Source organism: Falco cherrug, chromosome 3 (assembly GCF_023634085.1).
Source record: "Falco cherrug isolate bFalChe1 chromosome 3, bFalChe1.pri, whole genome shotgun sequence".
In the NCBI taxonomy this organism is placed as follows: Eukaryota; Metazoa; Chordata; class Aves; order Falconiformes; family Falconidae; genus Falco; species Falco cherrug.
Genome location: NC_073699.1, coordinates 71,982,676 through 72,003,720, shown reverse-complemented (window position 1 = coordinate 72,003,720; position 21,045 = coordinate 71,982,676). Strand labels below are relative to the sequence as shown.

The following is a 21,045-nucleotide window of genomic DNA, read 5'->3' as shown; positions in this document are numbered from 1 at the left end:
ATGACGAAGTTAACTAATTATTCCTATCTGCACCCCAAATTTAGCTTCTTGTTGAAGGCAGATAATAGTCCAAAGTTAGAGGTGTGCCTGTCTCGCCAGCTGAGCTAAAGCAGAAGAGTGGCTACAAAGGAAAATAGTTTCCAAACTATTGTTAGACTGTTAAATCAGATACTTCATGCTTTTCCTTGTAATGAAACAGTGATTTCTTTTTTCTCCTTCGTTTACCAAACTTTTACCAGATAGTGGATAATGGCTGGTGTTTTTCTAACTGAAGTGGCCATTTTAGTGCAGTAATTTTACTCAGGAATGCAGAAAATAAATAAGCTTAAAAAAAGTTTAAATGAAATTGTAAAAGATTAATGTGTATGGGTCTTGTCTGCTGATCCTGTAAAGGTTCAGGAATTTCACTGCAAGTAGAAAATTGTTTACCTCATGAATCTGTATCTGTTTGTGTGGACAGTATATCTCATCCCTTCAACATAATCCTTGTGCAGTACTAAAAGCCTGATTAGATGTCAGGTTCTAATTCATTCAAGTAAATAATTCATTTACTACATGTAGAGGATGTACAGCCTTGACATGCTGAAGAAAAGGGCTGATGGCTCGTTTGGCAAGAAGTGCAAAGTCCTGCACCTGGGGAGGAGCAAGCCCATCATGCAGCTGTGTATGCTGGGGGCTGACCAGCTGGAAAGCAGCTTGGCAGGAAAGGGCCAGCAGTGGGCCCTGGGGGCAAAAAAGGTCAGTGGTGTCCTGGGCTGCATTAGGAGGGATGTTGACAGCAGGTTGAGGGAGGTGATCATTCCCCTCTGTTCTGCACTGGTGAAGCCTCATGGGGAGTGCTGTGTCCAGTATTGGGCTCCCTCACATAAGAGACATGTAGACATACTGGAGAGAGTCCAGCAAAGGACCATGAAGATCGTGAAGGCACAGGAGCTTCTCTCCTATGAGGAAAGGCTGAGAAAGCTGGGGCTGTTCAGCTGGAGAAGAGAGCAGAGGGCATTTCATCGATGTATGTTAATACCTGAAGGGAGGGTGCAAAGAAGAGGGAGCCAGGCTCTTCAGTGGAGGCAGTGGGCAAAAACTGGAACACGGGAGATGCTCTCTGAACATCGGGAAACACTTTTTTCACTGTGAGAGTGACCAGGCACTGGTACAGTTGCTCAGGGAGGCTGTCGAGTCTCCATCCTTGGAAATACTCAGATGCTGTCTGGACATGGTCCTGGACAGCCAGGTCTAGCTGATCCTGCTTGAGCAGGTGTGTTAGACTAGATGATCTTCAGAGGTCCCATCCCACCTCAAGCATTATGTAATTCTGTGGAAGAAGAAAAGCTTCTTTCCTTGATTTCTTTTTTTTTGATGGCGCTTTAAAATTTCTGCACGGTATTGTGTCAGATGACGCTGCAAGAGATGGTACAGAACAAAAATATAACTGATTTGTTTAAAACCTCTCTGACATTGAGATTAAGGGCCTGGAAAGATACGTCGTGTTTAGAAGACAATACAAAATTAAAAATTAACTATTAAAATACAATTATTTTTTTTTAAGAACACAATGGCAATCAAAAGAGGGGAAATGTAGACAGAAAAAACAGAGCTAATGAATGAGAGATTAAATAAAAATAAGTCAACCTGCGCATTGTGCCACGAAAGCATGGTGGTATCTTTGCAGTTGCATTTTTCGGGGTTGTCAGTTTTGAGTAACTGTTTATGCCGAGGTGAAATGCACATATCCACCTTTTTTCTGTGGATGTCTTGAAGAGCTTTGAGCTGTGTTGTTTGAAGATTTCTCTGCATTGTTTAAAGGTCAAACTTTGGATCTGTTCTCTGTAATTAGGAGGTCTGCTCCTTTCTTGCATCTCTCAGGTATGACTTTATCAGCAGCTTGCCTGCTAGTTGTATTTTTGATAACTTTTCTTTGAGTAACAAAGCAGGCACACTCAGTCACTTCAGAAGGCTTGTCATGTGCCAATTAAAACTGAAATATGTTAAAAATCATGAGAACTTCGGCTGCATTTTGGAAGTCTGTATAATGCGGACCTCTTAAGTACTACTTCTTAAGAATACTTTTAAAATTGCTTCCATTTTTTAAACTTGTCCTTTTTATATGAAGCAATTCAAACAGTAGGAACTGCTTTACTAAATGTGCCGTAGAGAGTTGGAAGGTGTCTGAATGTCCTACACACTTAGAATATTTATTCATTGTATTTGTTCAGTTCACAGATCATTAATTATCTAAAACCCATGCAATGGGATAATTGTTATTCAATTAAGAATAAGCCAGTGTTCTGTTTAAGAAACACTATCCAAGATGAATCTTCACCTGAAGAGTATGTGAATTGAATAAGTTGATGCTCCCGATGCAATAAAAAGAACTTAATAATTTATCATAATTAAAATCCATTCTAATATTTGATGTATTTTTCTGTTGACAAGTATGTTAGATTTCAGCTTCTAGGTAGCTCCCTGCATTATGCTGAAGTATGACTGTGCCATTTCATCCACTTTTTATAGCGTGCCTTTTACAGAGAACCCCTACACAATAACTTAAATCTGTTCCCTGGTTAAGAGTTTTACTGATGAAGACCAGCCTCTGACAGGATCCGGAATCATTTTTAGCGTGAAGCATTGTTGCCTCTCTAGGCAGAAGTGGTGTTCAGTATGGAACACAGTTGTATCTGGTTTTGAATACAGACTGCTCTGTACATCTGGATGGAAAGACAAAGGTTTTGCAGTCTCAGTCTATGAAGATAAGGAAGTGATTGCTGCTATTTAAGTATTGTCTTGGCAGCCGTGAATTCCTTGGGACCCCAAGCTCTTCTGAGACAAATTGAGTCAGGTCTCTCAATACCCTTCATGTATTTCTAAGTTTTCAGATGCTTCCCCATTCTTTCCATGCTTATCTTCTCTCAGTTCAGATATTTTTTCCATGTTTTGTTAATTTTTACATCTAGTGGTTTAGTCCAGTTTCTAAAGAAAATGTTAGGTTTGTTTCTCAGTGTACTGGTAAATTCTGTAACTTTGTTACAAGGGTAGAATTTTCATACGTTGTTTTAAGTGTGGTGATAACATAGCTAATGAGAGCTTCAGAGAAGGTAAGGTTCCAGTGGAGTTTAGCGGTTCTCTTTGCAGTGGCTTGCCAGTGGCCTCTTGAGGCGTGTATTTTCTGGTTAATTGGCAAATATGGTTTGTAGCCAGCTGGTTCAAAGACATGCAGAGCTGGTAAGGCTGGTGTGTGTGTGGCAGGGAGAAAAGAATAGTATAGAGAGAACTGAAAGCACTGTGATGATGAGGGTTGAGGGGGCATAAGTGAGGTATAAAGGAGAAGATTGGTGTGAGGTTACTGCACTAGGGGAAAAGAATGTGGAAGATGGCTGTGGAAAGCATGAATTCATTAGTTCTTAGCTGCTTCACAACCTGTGCACGGCCTTGTCTTCAAGAAGTTCTGAAGTTTTCACTTGCATGTTGTCTCTGTTCTTTTGTGTGTCTCTTTCACAAGCTATGCAAGATGATGATGTTTCAATGGTTTAGAAGTCTATCCAGTAGTTGTTTTAAAAAATTTTGATACTTCTCTGTGGAGTTAAATTTAAATAGTTGCAGATAAGTATTATAGGTCTTCCGTATATGTGTGTGTATATATAAAATCAGAAGATTAAGAAGCACTACTTCAGATTTTTGTATATTTTCTTTCTAGTGGCAACAGAACCCTTGATAAAAGCAGTATATACACTGTACCAGCAAAGGAATCTCCTCTTTCCAGTTCGTACATTGCTTTTGAAATTCTTTAGCAGAGTTTACCTGAAAGAAGATTTGAGGACTCAAAGAATCAGGTAAAAAACATTTTCTTTTTTTTCTTTTCTTTTTTTTTTTTTTTTCCATTTCAACATAGTATGCTTCTTTCAGAAGTTAGAATACTGGATTTCTATGTAGACATTATAAAACTTCATTCTGAATCTGTTTTGGCACTGTGTCACTGAAATTTGAAAGTTCAGGTTCTCTGTGAGATTGACGTGTATTAGCTTAGTTGTCTTTTTTTGTAACTTCAGTACTAGATTGATATTAAGGATTTCAATTTTAACTTGAAGTACACTGCTGCAAGCTCGTTACTGGCTGTGCAGTAGTCGCTGGATGTGTCAGGATTGTGCAGCTGTAGCCATGGTGCACTTCATTACTTCAGCCTGAGGTGGTGTGTGGACCTGTGACTTAGTGCCTTTGATGGTTCTGGTAGTGCCTGTCTAGCCTTTTGTACCTATTTTCTTTAAGAAAAGTATTCTGTTGTTTTGGGTATGTGGTCCTAAGGAGACTAGGTTTAGGAAAATGTTCTTGAAATGTTTGGGTTCCCAGTTTCATACTTCTATTAGATATCTGGGGTGCTTCAAGTAAGAGGAGATGATTTTCTGTATTGCTGCTGTTATTGTTCATAATAAAATTTGTCCAAATCATTTCCAAGTCTTAACTTTTCCAGAGGGTGTTTTTCAGCCAGGTCATCTGGTTCCAGCTACATAAAATCCTTAAACACAGGTCAGGCTGCATCAATCCTAACTTGTTTGAGAACAGCAAAGAGATGTAAGATCATATCCATGATACCTGTTTCTGCTGCTAGGTAAAAAATAAACCTCAGGGTCCCCAGAAGTACTGGCATCCAGTAGCAGAGTCAAGCTTTCGGAAAATTGTTGTCTTCTGCAACTACTTTGCTTTCTTAAATTTTACATTGTAGTAATGCCTGGGTGTACATGTAATTAATTCTGCAGCCAGAAACATCTAACACTACCCTATGAACGCTATAAAAAGTATGGGGAATTTGAATGGCAAACAGAAAAAAGGCTTGGGAATATCCCATTTTCCTCCTTTTCTCAACCAGCTAATTTCCCAGAGGTTACTGTTTTCTCTACTTACCTGGAAGTCTTGAGCATCTCATCCAGTTTCACATGATCATCTTAACTATCTAGAAAGCTTTAGTTTTCTATCTTTAGATGTCACAAATAGCACTAGTTTTTCTGCTGTTCATCTTAGTCTTCACATGGAATTGTGACTTTTTAGAAACAGATGAATGAAATTTCAAAAATTTGTTGCAAAAAGGATAATTGCACTTTTGTCTGATAAGACATTTTAAGATGACATAATTCTTGTATGCTATACTGATTCATTTCTTTCCTTTAAAAACAAGTGGTTTTTTTCATTATTGCAAGATGTGTACTGTGCAGTAGATCCTGGATGACATTCATGTTATTCCATCTAGTTTGACGTCATAGCTCCTTCAGCCCTCCTGTGATTGCTCTCCTCCATATTTATTTTTTTTCTCAGAAGCTTGTCAAGAGTAGTCTTAAGAGGAGCAGAAGTTTTGTTGGAACATTTTCCAAGGATATTTAAGTGAAGGTGTTTAATTTTTAGGTGTATTTGATTCAAAGGCTAGGTAGAAGCTTTTGGCTATTGTTGCCCTGTGAAAGAAAACTTGATTGATTTATTACAAGGTTCAGAATTAATATTTTGGTCTTGATGTTAGTATATTGTAGTGGTTTAACCCCAGCCGGCAACCAAGCACCACGCAGCCACTTGCTCACTGCCCCTCACCCAGAGGGATGGGGAGGAGAACTGGAAAGGAATGTAAAAGTCAGGGGTTGAGATAAGAACAATTTAATAGGCAAAGCAAAAGCCGTGCACACAAGCAAAGCAAAACAAGGAATTCATTCACCACTTCCCATGGGCAGACAGGTGTTCAGCCACCCCCAGGAGAGCAGGGCTCCGTCACACCTAACGGTTACTGGGGAAGACAAATGCCATAATGCCGGATGTCCCCCCCCTTCCTTCTTCTTCCCCCAGTTTATATACTCAGCATGTCGGCATATGGTATGGAATATCCCTTTGGCTAGTTTGGGCCACCTGTCCTGGCTGTGCCCCCTCCCAATGTCCCGTGCCCCCCCAGCCCTCTGGCTGGCAGGGCCCAAGAAACTGAAAAGTCCTTGATTTAGTATAAACATCACCCAGCAACGACCCAAAACACCAGTGTGCTATCAACCTTGTTCTCACACCAAATCCAAAACACTGCACTGCACCAGCTACTAAGAACAAAACTAACTCTATCCCAGCTGAAACCAGGACATATCTTCACCCCTAATCACTACACACATATGCGTAGTCATTGTGTGTTTACATGCATACCCAGTGTTTATGTACACACACGCATGTATATATACTGGTAGAGACTTAAAGGCTATTTAGCCTTACAGCTTGCCTTCCACACTGCTGACCTATGTGAGATGCTATAGAAAGAAGGCAAGAATTACTGTTCCATACTACTCTTAAGCTTCTAACAATTTTGAAGCCTGTGCTTCCTCACAGGGCAGATCATCTGTGTGTTTAGTATCCCTCGGTGGATGTCATTTCCATGAGCTCTTCTAGTCATTCCTTGGAGCTGCCTAAATCAAGAGCGGCTGCAGCATCCTTTGGAAAGGAGTGACAAAGCTCAGCTATCTGAAGACCAGCTTTTGTTTGTTTTGATCACGGCTCCTTCTAGTTTCATTTGATACCAGCACCCATTTCTTTTGTGGGAAGAGAAAGCAACCGTTTTATTCCCATCCACCATTTACATGTCAAGTGACTTGAGACCTCTTTTGAGCCCACCTCCAACTCACCCACTTCAGTTGTCTGTTCTCCAGGCTTTTCCTGTTGTTAAACACAATCTCTCTGTGCAAGGCTCTTCCCTCTTATGTCATCGATACCTAGTTTCCTTGAAAAGCTTTTGGTCAGTGATCTTGTCTTTTGAAAATGGAATAATTTTTATCATCATTATGGTACTCTTGTTGACATTTTCAAAGACCTACTTTGAACTTCTTGATTACACCTGGTTGCTTCTTTCATGTAGTCATCACTTCAATAGTAAGCTGATGAAAATGCTTTTGGTTTATAAATGATACTTGGTTTGATAAGACAGGGTGTCATAGAAATTGTAGACTACTGAAGATATGATCTATAGGATTCTTTCAGTTTGAGCTAGAAAAGATAAATGAAATCAGATCTATAATGGAGGTTGTCAAGTTTACCAAAGACGTTTAAAGGAAAGAGAAAAATTATTAGTGAAGTTCCCTGAAGTACTGGCCCTGAAGGCCAGTTGATTGGAATGGGGAAAGGAGGTCTGGAGAATAAAGTCATAAATACAAATGAAAATTTTTCTAGGGCTAAGGAAGAACTGGTCTGAGGTTTGGGTTTGGTTGGGTTTGGTTTTTTTCTATTTCCTGACCATTTTTTAGGGGGTGTTTAGAGTAAACAGCACTTACAGAGAAAGGGAAAAAAGGAATTGATAAGCAAACGGGTTTCATTCCTACTTTTCTGACAAGAAGGTTAGAAGTAGCAGTTCCTAAATGTGAAAACAGCAAAAGCTTCTTAACCACCACACTATAGGATAAGGGAAGAAGTGGGTCTGAAATTAGGGTGAATTGAGGTTGTCCTACAATATAAGTAAGTGTCACATTTTCCCATAAAGATTATTATAATTTGTGTCAAACACAAGGGATGATCAGAGTCCTCAGATAAGAAAACAACAGTGCTGTAAACAAATTTGAGTTGAATGCAGTCAAATGACTGCAAAAGAGGACGATTAGGTAAATTTTATTCCAGAGGCTCAAGAGAACTGGAACGTGAAAATGCCGATAGTAAGAACTCTGTTACCTTTAAAGGCAGGTGATGCAATATGTATTTAGTATAAAAGATGGCATCTCACCTAGAGAGTAGGAGCGTGTACAGTGGAACACACTGTACACAGGTAACAACAGTGGAAATGGTAAAACTGGAGTGAGTCTGCCTGTGCAGTTCCTCAGAGCTCCTTTGAAGCTAAACTAGATGTTATCATTAATGACAGGCACACAAAACAGGAGTATGCCAATAGAAACTTTCTGATGACACACAGTTTAGAAACACTACCTGACCAGAGGAAATGAGAAATAAACCAGAAGAATTGGATTACCTGAGAGAATGGTAGAAGAGGGAAGAGAAGTATTTGTACAAAACACAAATTGGTGCATTTAGCAACTAACAGGATTTTTTAAAATGTAAAATTCAGCCGGGCAGTTGCAAACAATAGTCCTGTGATTAATCTCTCTCCTATATGCTGGGTTGTGTACTGGGGATGGGGGGTGGGGGGTGGTGGAACAAGTGTAGATTTTAAAGATACTAAGTGTTAGCAGAAGATACATGGAAGTATTGTAATCTGTGAACAAGCTCATTTGATACCTCATTCAGTTGTAGTTACTTATGCACAAGAAAGCCCAAATTGTAAGAGCTGCAGGGGCAACCTAAGCTATAGATTCTTTCTGCTTATGTTTGAATTGTCCCAAACACCTCAGTTGTGCTTGCCTGAGGCTCTGGGTAGAGTCAATAGAAAGGTAAACATTCCAGCAGAATTTACGTAAAAAGTCTCTTTAAATTTAGCAAGTGAAGAATCGGATCAGCTGAATGTAATGAAACACATGGGCCAGACAGATACGCAGGGACATAGCACCCTTGGGTTGAGAAAGTTGTCTTGTGAAAGTGAGGCCACTTTGTCGTCCATGGAAAGCCATGGTGACCGCAGGAGGTTCTGTATGACTGGGAAAAGACTGCTGTTTAACCCATCTTGAAGAGAATCTGGGGAATTTCAGGCTGATGAGCCTTGGCATGGTCCCTGCAAAGGTTGTGCAGCCCTTTGCTTGGAATTGATATGAACATGTAAAGACAAAGCGGGTAATCGGGAACAAGCTAGCGTGTATGCGAGAGCAAACTGTACTTTACTGACATGATAGCCCCCGATGACGAACGATGAATAGCTGCATGGTGAAGGGGAGAGTGTCTTGACACAATAAACTTGTTAATAAGGTTTGTTTAGTGCTGTGTTCTATCAGTTTTATTTTTTCGTTTTGCTTTAAGTGGTATCGGAAATGTTGATTTGCCAGCATATGGTCAGTTCACACAAATACTTTCTGGAAGAGTTGAAAATATGCAGTGCGAAAGCTGTGGATCAGATAAATACTTCTGATGTAGCTGTAGTGGCACACCAGTGTTCTCAGATCTTCTGGTGAAGTATTCTCAGCACATCACAGTATTGCAGTTTATTGTAACTTAAATGTACCTGTCATTAAAGCAACTTAGTCAACTGGAGAGAGTAAGTTTGTGGGGCGGTTGTTGTTTTGGTTTGTGTGTTTTGGGTTTTTTCCCCCAACTAATTTTCCCTCTTTCTTTAGAAGTCGAAGTAAAGTTTTATCTCGTTGGTTGGCTGGCTTACCTCAGCAGCTTGCTCTGCTTGGCTTGAGAAACCCTGAGCTTTCAAATCAGCTGATTGACATCATTCATTCTGCTGCTTCTCGTTCAAACAAGGAATTATTGCAAAGTTTACAAGCCACTGCTGCTCGAATATATGGTAAGACTTTTACACTACAGTGAAATGAATTTTGTCCATCACTTGGCAGGGAAGTTGCAATATGTGGGAAATATTGATGTTTCCTAGAAGAGCATATAGTCGGGAGGCAGGGGGGACAGGGGTGGAGATCAGTTTAGTCCCTTTTAGAAAAGGTTGAAACAAACTGTATGTCATTTCCTAGAGGCTAGTAAAAAAGTTAGATCTTTAGGTCGAGTCAGTAGGACTTGGACAGACTAGAAGGTTCAGGTTTTGTGAAATCTACTTCTTGGTAGCATTGCTTCTCTTTTCTGCCCCCCCCTCCCCACGTTAGTTATATTGTCTTCCCTCCAGCAAGTGCTGTAGGCCTTTAACTAAGACTAGTTAGAAGAGAGTGGGGTCCTTTGCGGAATTGCTGCAGAGTTTCGCCTGCGATGCTTCTGCTGTGTGATTGTTACCCAGCGGTTTTGCGCGTGGAAAAGCAGTGGCACGTCAGCGTTTCGCTTCCCTATGTGTGCCGGCAGATCCGCTAGATGGTACCCTGGTCCTGCTGCCGGCCGAGGCGCAGCGGCGGCTGGTGCAGCTGGTGTACTTCCTGCCCTGCCTGCCCGCCAGCCTGCTCGCCGGCCTCAGCCGCTGCTGCATCATGGGCAGGATGTCCTCCGAGCTGGCGGCCACCCTCATCGGGATACTGCACATGAGGTACGACAGTGGTTTGTGTTTGCTGCGGGGCGGGGGGAAAGTCAACCAGACAAAAAAACCCCCACACAACTGACTGCGGACGTTTATTCATTGTGAACTTTGTTACTGGTTTGCACAGGAAAAGGCAATATAGTGTGCAAGAATTGGCATCACAAAGAAAGTTAGTGCTTCCATCAAACTTCACTCCTAGCCTTTCACTTCCAGTGTCCTTCCACTGATCAGTTTTCTCCAATGCTTGATCACAAAGTCATACCAGTTACCTGTAAGGCTACGTGGTGTTGAGCAACCTCTACCCAGAATGTCATTGCTGGTGGTTTTTATTCTGCTGCTGGTTGCAGCTTTTCCTCATAAGTACTTTGACCTGACAGTGTTTCTAGTGAAAAATGACCAACTAATGTGTATTCTCAAGTTCTGCTTACTTTCAAACTTTTTAAAACTTAACTTTGCTTACAATTACTACACTTGCCTAGCAACTATGATTTGGCTGTTTAAGTGTCTTGTTAGAAATTATTCATGGTCTTGTTTTTGTCCTGGCCTGAAAGAGGGTGAGTTTGCCTACAAAGTCAGGGAGAGAGACCACTGTTCCGCCAAAGTGAGTGTTAGGCTTGCAGGGTTTTTACAAGGGTCTTTCACTTTGCTGCTTCTGGAAAAAATATACTTGCTCTTTTTCTATTGCTCAGTATTGTTGAACCTTGGATAAATAAGCAGGAATTAAACTTCTATGAATTGTGCTTAAAGTGATTTTTTTTTTTCTTAATGCTTTTTAGATCTTAAACGTTGTTTAGTTAAAATATGACACGACATAATGTACTGTCAAATGCAGACCTATTTGAATTACTGTATAACACGTGAATAAGGTGACTAATGTGAAGTGATGGCGATGAAATTTATAATAGCCTGTATATAATGCATGACCACTATAAAAATGAAGTTGTGTCTGGTTTTGGGAAGGTGGACCTCAAATTTTGTTTTAAAAAAATTAGAAGTTCTCTACCATATATTGGAAAATCAGTGGCAAACCACATCATATTCAAAGACAGTCATGGTAAGAACTAGAATCAGTAATAAGCATTTAGATGCTTATTCTGTTGTTAGATCTTATTGGATTTTCAGTATGGTAGACTTCTATAGTAGTAATATAACTTTTCTAAAGATTATCAGCAGGTGGGCTGCGGGCATTTGATTCTTTAAGCAGAAGGTGCAAGAGGCAGTCAGAGGGTGGTGTTCTTAGCAAAAGTAGGTTATATCCTGTCAACAGAGGAGGAGGAGGAGCAACTTCTCACTTTTTGGAGTGCAAAAAAGATATATTGATTTTAACTTATGGCACTTGAAACATGTTTTACACTAAGTTGGATTCAAAGATTGTGGTTTATCTACCCAGGAAGTCAATCTGAAATAACTAGATGAAAAAAACCCAAGTACTGATGTAGTTATACTAGCGCAGTTTCTTGTATTGATAAGCCCTAACAGTCCTCCTTTCTGGAAGATTGCAAATTCTGATGAAACTTGGAAAAGAGATACTACTTTTGATTGAGTGTTGTTTTTCTTTGATAAGGCTGTTCCCACTTCATTGCAAGGATGCTGTTAAAAACAGGAGCTTGATCAATTTTATTTAGAAAAACATCTGAAAACAATGCAAGTCGTTGGAAAGAATAAAATGAGTCTTACAGACAAAGTGAATGCAACAGCATTGAAAATACATTATCACCTATATAGCCAATTTGAAACTTGTACAAGTTCTAAAGGGCTTATTGATGACACCTTTTTTTAGCTGTAGCTCAGCTTCTTGATACATAGGTGAGGTTTATTTTGTGAGACACTACTTTTTTTTTTCTTATTGTCACAACTGTAGACTTTTTTTTTTATCCTAAAGACTTCATCCTAGGATGCCTTAAAGAATTAGAACTAAGATCATGTCAGAAATTTTAGCAGCTGCTGAGGAGGGTGTACAAAAAAAAAAGTTGCTTTGGTGACTTCAGCATGCAAACATTGGGGATAAGTAACAATATTAACTTCTCAAGAACAGAAATGTCTGATGTATCTTTTCCCTTGGAAAAGAGGTACAGTTAAGGAAGTAGTAGGTTTTCTAGATGTGAACCTTAGCTGGGTTTTACAAGCTTCATAATCTGGCATTGCACATAGGATACATGAACAAATTTTCTGTCCTTTACCAGAAAAGCCAAGCTGGATTGTGTCCAGTTTTGTGGCTTGCTTTTCTGTAACGATACAGACAAACTGGACTCAGTTTAAATGAGAGCAGACAGAGACCAATAGTCTGTAAATTGTGATACTGGGGAACTGACAAATTGGCATTGTTAGGCAAATCAGGCTGGGAAGGAGGGGGAGCCCTGTGTGTGAAAGGCTGTTGAAAAGGAACAGGAGAACACGACTTTAGCAGGATTAGAAATACAGACCTTACACGCAGAAAAATTGTTTGGTTTGAGTGGTAGCAAAATTTTCTAAAAGCAGAGAGATGGCAATGTGCTGTGTAGGAAGGGGGTGTAAATGTACTTCACTGGAGATACTTAAAATCGGGTCGGACAAAAGGTTATCGTGGATGGCAGAGGGTAAAGCTATGAAGGAAGTAGAGGGACTAGGTAACTTCTGGTAACCATTTACTGCTTTTGGGATGCATGGAGTTTAACATGCAAGTTTTTTAAATGAACAGTGCTATAAAAAAAATGTATGTAATTTCACAGTTCCGTGCCACAATCTGGTTCATGGGATGCTTTCTGTAGGATTAGGATAGCTTTGCATACGGAAAGTGATACAAATCAGTCCTTTGGGAGACATCATTTATGAGTAAAACCAGTGTTGTCAGTAGATGGCACTGTTTTTCTTCCAGTAGATTCATGTTCTGTTGGGGGGGGGGGGGGGGGGCGTTTTTATAAATTTTTCTTCTGTGCCACCTGCTTATCTGTCATTCTTTAAATAGATTGCATTCAGGAGCATCAGGGGCTCACTGCTGTGTTTGGTAATTGTTATTAATTTCTTCAAAAGCCTTTATTTCTGCGTTATTAATGACTAGCAGAGCATCTATGTTTTTACATGCATCTGAGAATGCACATATATGCCTATATATATTTGCCAGGGAGAAGCTGCATTAAGGTGGATTTGGTGGGAGTACATATGGATGATAATAAGACTGTCAGTTATTCCAGGAATAATCATTATAAACTCAAGGAACTCATATCTTTTTGTGTATGTGTGTAAACTGTAAAAGTAGATATAATGAATGTGTCCAGATGTCTTAAACCACAGCCCTGTGATGCTACCAGGAGGTAACATTAAATTATAATTAGTGTGTTAACTTTTAGGATTTTTTGTTGATTAGAAATGGATTTTGAAGATGTTCAATCGCTTCTACTTCTTGTTTTTGCGATGGTGAAATGAATAGCCAGGTGGTCTGTAGGAGACCATTAAGACAGCCACGGTGGGCTCTGTGGGCCAAGAATGAAGATAATGTTGACGCTATTTCCACATATAATGGGAAGGTTTCTGAGTTTGGGAGGGTGATTATCTGTACTGCTAAATTATTAGGATGGTTTCTGTCATGTTTTTGGTCTGTTTTCACTAAAGCTTCAGCAGTTAGCACAGGCCAAGGACAGTTCTGAAAACAAAGCTGCAGTGCAGCCGCCCCATTTTGGGTGCTCGTATGAGCATGGACAGATTTATGCTAATTGATCTCTGTGCCAACAGACAGACTTTGCTGCTGTTTGGGTCACTGGAAAAGCTACAGCTGGTGAGTTTCAGGTGAAACTGAGGGACAGGTGTTGTCTTGCTTTAATTTCCCTGCTGTTCTTCTCCAGTGCCTACTGTGTTGGACCTGAGATGTAAGTAACTTGAATAAATCCAGGCAGGTAGGGTTCTGAGACCAGGGTTTTGGTGTATAAATCTGTCTCCCCACTTTTGTTCATACATAAACAGGTGAGGAAAGATGTGGAGCAACATGAGTGAGCAATCTGTGACTTCAGACTGAGAGAAATGAGAAGTAGCAGCTTCTCTGAAGGAGATGACTTCTCTGAGTCGTCCTCTGATGAGCTTAAATTTACAGAGACATGTGGAGGGGTTTGGGAAGTATTTTAGGAAGTCTGCGTTGAACCTACTGGATGAATTTTTCTGTGGTCTTTAGGTGGTAGTACTTCGGTGTATTGAGACAAACCATTCACCTTGATGCAACATGTTATGTTTCTCAAAGAATTAACTTCAGTATTGATTTTTTCATGCATGATTTATTGGAATAACTGGTAAATAATCAAATAGTAGTTCTCTGCTAATTAAATGTTAAGGGTTTATAGTGTTGTGTGGGAATATGTGACATTTGGCATGAGTGGACCTTTTGGTTTGAAATTCCAGTCTTAGCTTTGTCTCAACAGTGGAGTTCTGTTGAACATAATAAGCATATGCTTATTTTTTTGGTACTTTTTGGAAGACTGGCTTTGAGGCAAATCTTCTTGTCAGGTATGGAAACTTATTAAATGTTGTAAACTTACCTTCCTGTATACAGTAGATTGTTTTGTTTGTTTGACAAAAGGGAAGCCTGCTGTTTACCGTACAGCTTTTGGTATGTAAGAATTGCAGAGGAGCGCCATTTTTCACCATTGATTAGGCTCAGTGGTTTTGGTTGCTACTTCTTAGTGACTTTGTGGTGATTGAATGGCATATATTCTTGCAAACACATATCTCTTTTTCTTTGCTTTTGTATAAGGCAGGATACTTAAGATGATTAATGTATAATCTCAGTACTTACTGTGATATATGTTCTGTGAAATATGGATTAAGAAATGCAGATTATGAGATTGTGATCAAATATATAAACCAGGAAGTTAGAATGCTGACTTTACAGGAAAAGTTCTGTCTCCTCTTAATATGTCTTGAGGTACAAATAAGGAAAACCTATTCAGTGTAATTACATAAATGCAATTTATTTGTGTGCCTTGTTTATACATAATAGTTATTATATTTTGGTAGAATTTTTTATCCGTTGGAACAGTGAGTCTGGAAATCATTTCACTGTAATTAAGAATTGGACAGATAATGTTTCACTACCTAGATAAAAAACAATGGGACTTAATTTATGGCATTTGTCTCTTGAAGTAGTGTCCATAAATGAGATCTCAAGTGGCTTCAAATGGCCATTTCTTATTCTTGTAGGGTTCTTTCCCTGCTGGGGACAGAGTTGTTGTTTCTGTTGCTGTAGAAAAGGAGAAGGGTGAGGACCATATAAATAAAAGCTGAGTGCACTCTTGTAGTGAGGCATAAATCATGTGGGAGTTCCCAGTCCTCACAGGTTTGAGATAACTCTGGGAGTAACTTGCATTTTGCTTGTTGTAACTGTAAATGGACTCTTTCCTTCAGAGGTAGTACCTTTAAAGTATTCTGTTGCTTTCCAGACAATAGTGAGGTAGCTCAGCTGGCATCTCATCAAGCAGCCAGGCATGCTTGTTCGTTCCTGTAATCATCCAGAATCTGGTGTTTAGAAAAAAACTAGGATGGACATTTTAACATCTGTTTGTATAAGGTGTAAAATACTGTGTCTCCAAATACATTACCCAGAGATGTTTTAGGGTCATAATAGAGTTTAAAGTTTTCTATAGATACTTCCTTTTTAAGTATTACTCTTACTTCATTTAGTCATCCTATTTATGTGGTCTGCAACCTTTGACAGTATAGCTTTAGGAGGCACAGTGAGAATGCAAAATGCAGGTAATGAAGAGCCTATATACTACTTCATTAAAGACGTACTGAATGCGTTATTGTAGACAGGAAAAATATTATGTTCCCAAGAAGTATTTGCAAGCTGGAGGGAACTTGGAACCTATTGTAACCCATTATTGTGAATAACAACATTGGTAGAGCAAATGAATACAGTAATTCTCATATAAATTAATTATAGAAAAGATCTTAATGTCTTTTTTGTTAAAAAAAGGAAGATATAAATAAAACTAAAATTTGACCAAAATAAGCTAAGTTGTTTTTGTTTTTAAAACAACAAAGAAAACCACCAGCCAGACACTTTCAGGTCATTACAGGTGGTACAATGGAAAGTCAACTCAATACACCTTGGAGAGTAAGTCAAAAAGCATACATGTATAGGAGAGTGTAGTAATTATATGAATGGGTTACTAAGAAAAGATGTAAGAATAGTAGGGTTTGTGTTCACTGTGAAGTGCTTTTTCTGGCTATATTTTCACACACCCCCAATTAAGAAACAAAAAAGGAGGAGGAAAGCATTAAAAAGGTAACAAAAATGCATAAGCACTGTTGAATATAAAATAAAAAGAAGAATGTGCTTTCAGAATGCTGACATTTCCCTGACTGGTGCCAGTGAAGATGAAGGGTAATAGAATGATCTGTTTCCCTTGCTGCAAGATCAGAAAGGAACCATAGTTCTTGAGAATCGGATCCTGGGATGGGTTACAGTGCATTCCTTCATCCACATCTGCCCAGCAAATTTCCTTTTCCTTGCTCCTGTTACGCAAAGGTCTAGGACCTGGGAGAGGGAGAAGGCTAAGCCTGTGTTTAAGGACACAGCCATCTAAATTTGTCCCCAGGTGGTTGCTGGTAGTTTGATATTCCTAACCAAGGGGAAAAGAATTATATTGCTGCGCTTAAAATTGTACCAGTCAGTAAGTGCTGTTTGCTCATTAGTGAATGTTTCTTCCGATTTGTGCTCTCATTTATAATGTGTAAGCAGTTCTTTTCTTCAGACAACCTTTGTAAGCATGGAGCAAATAAGTAGCTGACAGGCTTACTTCTAACAATGCATAGTTCAAATTGTTGTTTTCTTAAAATAGGGTTCATATTTTTCCCCAAATCCCTTGTAATTCCTTGCAGATGTTTGTTGTATTTTGCCACGTCTTCAAATGGAAACACTTGATCCTACAAAAGGAGTAATGAAAGTTAAAACAAAAAACTCACGCTAACAAACCATTGCCTACGTGGTAACCTGTTAGAGGAAAAGGAAGATAAAAACCCTTCACTTGCTCTCAGAGTTTATGTTCAGGACCTGTGCTACCTGGAGCTAGGTTGGTGTGAATGATGAGATGGGTACAGGGTTTGAGAGGTGTTCAAAGATTCGGGTTTTATTTATTTATCAATTTTAAAATTATTTCTACATCAGTCTGTGACAGTCTTGGTTTCCTGTCTCTTCAAGAACTGGTATGAAAACTAAGTGCTGATCCTTGTTGACAATGTAATGCAAAATTGATTTGATTAAGTTGATGCAGGAACCTGAGTTGATGCTTTATTGCAGTTACATTTCAATTTGACAGAAATTATTTTTGATTAAAGCTAAACAGGAATAAACTATGCCAAAGCTGAGATAAATACCGGCACAGGACTTTTTAGTGTTTTAAAAGAACATCTTTTACAGTAGTGCAAGTACATGCCTACACTGGGGGAAAATGTTTTATGGTTTTCTTCTGTAAAGGTACAACAATCCTTGTATGGTAGTTGCACGTGGTTTTGCTCCTTCCAGTGTATATTGTTTATACACACACAGCTCCTGAGAATGAGAACATGGGAGTGTTTCAGATGTATAGTAACATACTTGCCAAGCTCTCCAAAATAACAAATTCCATAATTGTTCTGTTAACTTCGTATTTGACAGATGTTTTTACATGTGAGCACTATTTAAAATGGTTGGTAGACAGCACTGCTACTAGTTACGCAGCTACGTGTCTGTAAAACATGAGATGTTCAGAGCAGTCCTGTGAGGAGGCGGGCTAGAAGACATACCTGCACAGTGTTGTCCTGCCATTGTTTTATGTAGCACAGCAGTTCTGGGCTCAAACAGTGACCCCTGAGCGGTGTGCTGAAGAATTTGAATGGAGTACTCTTAGCTCCAGAGTCCTGTGGAAGTCTTGTGCTCCTGAGGATACTGATCAGTAGCTGAACAGTTTTGTCTTCATAGATTAACTCTCTGGGCTGATATGAGATACGCTGTGTTCAGAGCTCATAGATGGCACAGGTCATAAAAACAGGAAGCCAAAAGAAAGAGGAACCCTTTTCTTCACCTCTTCCTGTGGATCAGTAAAGGATTTTTCTCAATACAGCGCCTGGTGGATCACAGTGGTATTCAGATTCAGTGATAACCAGATCCACAAGTGATAATAGGTATTGTCCTACGCATCTGTGGTCCTGTGTATCCACAGGATACTGTGATCCGCACAATCTGGATTGTGTGGGAAGTCTTGGCCTTGTTTCGTGCAGTGTAAACAACTTCTTTATGATCCTTGGATGCAGTGTGATTATTCCGGCTATTGTGGAAGAATCACTTTTCTCTGCTGCTCGTATTTCCAGGGTCTTAACTGAACTCCTGGATGGGCAAAAAGAACTACTCGTTTGTATCCTGATGAGCTGCAGAACAACAGAATGTACGTCTGGAAGGTGGTGGTGTGTCATCTTCAGGCTGTAGGTGGATGAACTGACTCAGTAGCTTTGGCAAGAAAAAAAGAGTAGACTTGATTATCTGCATGCTACTATACTAAGTGCTTTAGTACACTAAATAACGTTGTAATAATATTGGTGGGCTTTGTCATTTCTCTTTCTGGATTGTTCCTGAATAGGCTGTAGAGCCCAGTGCTAGCACTGATCTCGTGAACCTCCAGTGATGTCTGTCTTCCACTGTATGAGCTGATCAGTTAGTTCTACCCACCATTTCCTACCTTTACACCAATTATCTCTTGACCTAAGGACCTTCATTCCTACACTCTGGCTGCTTAGTTTCCTGGAGTTCTTTGTCCTAAGTATTATCGGCTCTTCCATGTTCATGTGCACCTACCCCTTAATATGTATGGCAAAAATGCGCTTTTTTTCAGAAACCATTCTGTCTTTTTTCCAAGCATGACATATGTATTCATGTCTCAGCTAATTTTATCTACCATAGTGTGTGTTAATTTGCTTAGTGCAGGCGTTAAAGTTACAGACCTCAGTTACGTGGAACTTATTTTTAAAAACCAAACTAAACAAATGCAAACACATCACCATATTTGCCACTCCACAACGTGTAGGTGTTGGGTAACTTCTCAGATGGCAGGTTGCTCACAGCTGCCAGTAGTTCAGTTCATCCTTGCCTTCCCTTGCAGCTCCTTTGCATTGTAAATGCCATCTCATCCTGGTAATACCCTTCTGTTTTCTCGGGCTCCGTAACATGTTGTGCAGCTGCTTGAAGTTACAACAGGTCTTACTGAAGAGTTGTTCTGGGATGGAAAGCAGCACGGTTTGATGATCACAGATGGGCAGAATTCCTCTGGTTCCTGTCCTAGAACCTTATCTTTCCTGAGCGCTGCTCTCATGCACTGGTTGTCTGCTGGGTGTACAGGATCTTGGGAAGTTTTCTGCTCCTGGTGTGTTTGAAGGACAGTTTATTATCAGTGTCTCAGTGGTTAAAGCACTTTCTGAGGATACAGAAAATCTGGGTTTGCTGACTTCATCTGAAGGGGAGGTTAATTTCCGATTTCCTAACACAGTGACTTAGTCATTGAACAATTTTGAGGAGGTGTACTTAATTTAATAATATATAAATAAATTGTATTGATTTTATTAAATTTCCACTGAGTTGAGGCCTGGAGTGCAGTTAGGTTCTTTTTGGGAAATGATTGAATCAGCTGGTGGCTGTGCCTATGAATATTTACGTGTTCTGTATGGAACAGAAGTATCAGTGGAAGAAATGGAGGGGAAGCTCTGTTTAGAATGGTGTTATAACCTAGAATTAAAGAAACAATTGTGGGAGGCCTTGCTTTAAATCTGTGATGAATGGTTGATAAAATGAATTTAAAATGGGATCACCTACCATAGTCTAAGTTAAGTTAGGTTTCTGATGATATTCTCTTGCAAATGTTGAAATAATTCTGTAAAGCTTCAGGAACACCCTGTGCTAGAATGTTTTCTGTTATGGTGCTGGAAGCACTTCCCTGGCTGGTGAGAGAATTGGATTTTAGTTTCCTGAACAGAAAACCCAGACCCTTGATCTTACATTTCTTGAGTTCTGTAACCCTCATATTTAAGAACAAAAGGATGATGGTATCAGTGCCTCAGGGGAACTGTGAATCTTGCGTTTGCTTTTTGTTGTTTTACTTTAAAAATACTAGAAGACTGAACTCAGGGGGTTTTGAGATTCATTACGCTTTTTTTTTTTTTTCAATTTTATTGCTCAACAACAACAAGGTAATCAAAAACCCAATCCAAATTCTAAGCAAAAATTGCAGTGCTTTGATAGGTGTGTTGCTGTCTGAGTTTGAGCGGTGTGTTTTACAGGAGGACAAGTGAAAGGACAATTTCTAAAATGGCTACAGTAAGGTTTGCCAGGGTTGTTCTACCACACACCTCTAAATTACTCAAAGACTCCTTATGACTACCTAAGTCAAAACCAATGCTTTAAACCTGAACCAGAAATCAGTTGGTAGCTAGTTTAGGTCAGGAAGCACAAAGTTAATAGTCTGTAGTTGAGAACTAACCACTTGTGCACAAACAGCAATTGTTTGTTTTGCAACTGTGTGATACAGCCCAACCTGAAAGTAACAACAGTGTGAACAGAAGTAGTGAGGTCTGTCTGGAGTTAAAAGAAAAGTTAGCAGGAAGTGATGAAAGGAATGCATTGCATAGCTGCTGTGACTGGAAAATATTTGCTATGCTAATGGCAAGAGAAGCAGTGATTTTTAAGTTAATTATATTCAGCTTTTCTTTTAATGCCATTTCATATACAGAGCAGGTTACCTAAAGGTGGAATTCTAAACCTCAGTAGAGAGGTTCTCATGGAGAGCAGGTAACCTTATGGAAATTACAACACGTATTCATCATAGTTAATGTAGGTTTGGACTACCTGACTGGAGGGGTCTCACATATATGCAATTTGAGAACAGGTTCCCATTGTCAGTAAAAATTTGTTCTATAAAAGGGAGGTTAGAATATGCTTATTACTACTCTTCCACCTATAAATTGGATTTTTAAAATTTTAGTTAAATGTCTAACATGTAGTT

At 39.5% G+C, this 21,045-nt stretch overlaps 1 protein-coding gene across 3 annotated transcripts in view; it reads left to right on the top strand.

Annotated features, from left to right (window-relative positions):
• Nucleotides 1–21,045, top strand: part of TEX10 (testis expressed 10) — a 59,576-nt gene that overhangs the window by 16,546 nt on the left and 21,985 nt on the right. For all 3 annotated transcript variants that reach the window (XM_055703785.1, XM_055703786.1, XM_027797915.2), the window contains 3 exons: nt 3,692–3,827; nt 9,210–9,385; nt 9,886–10,063. In XM_055703785.1, the coding sequence (XP_055559760.1) occupies nt 3,692–3,827; nt 9,210–9,385; nt 9,886–10,063 (490 nt within the window). The remainder of the gene's footprint in view (nt 1–3,691; nt 3,828–9,209; nt 9,386–9,885; nt 10,064–21,045) is intronic.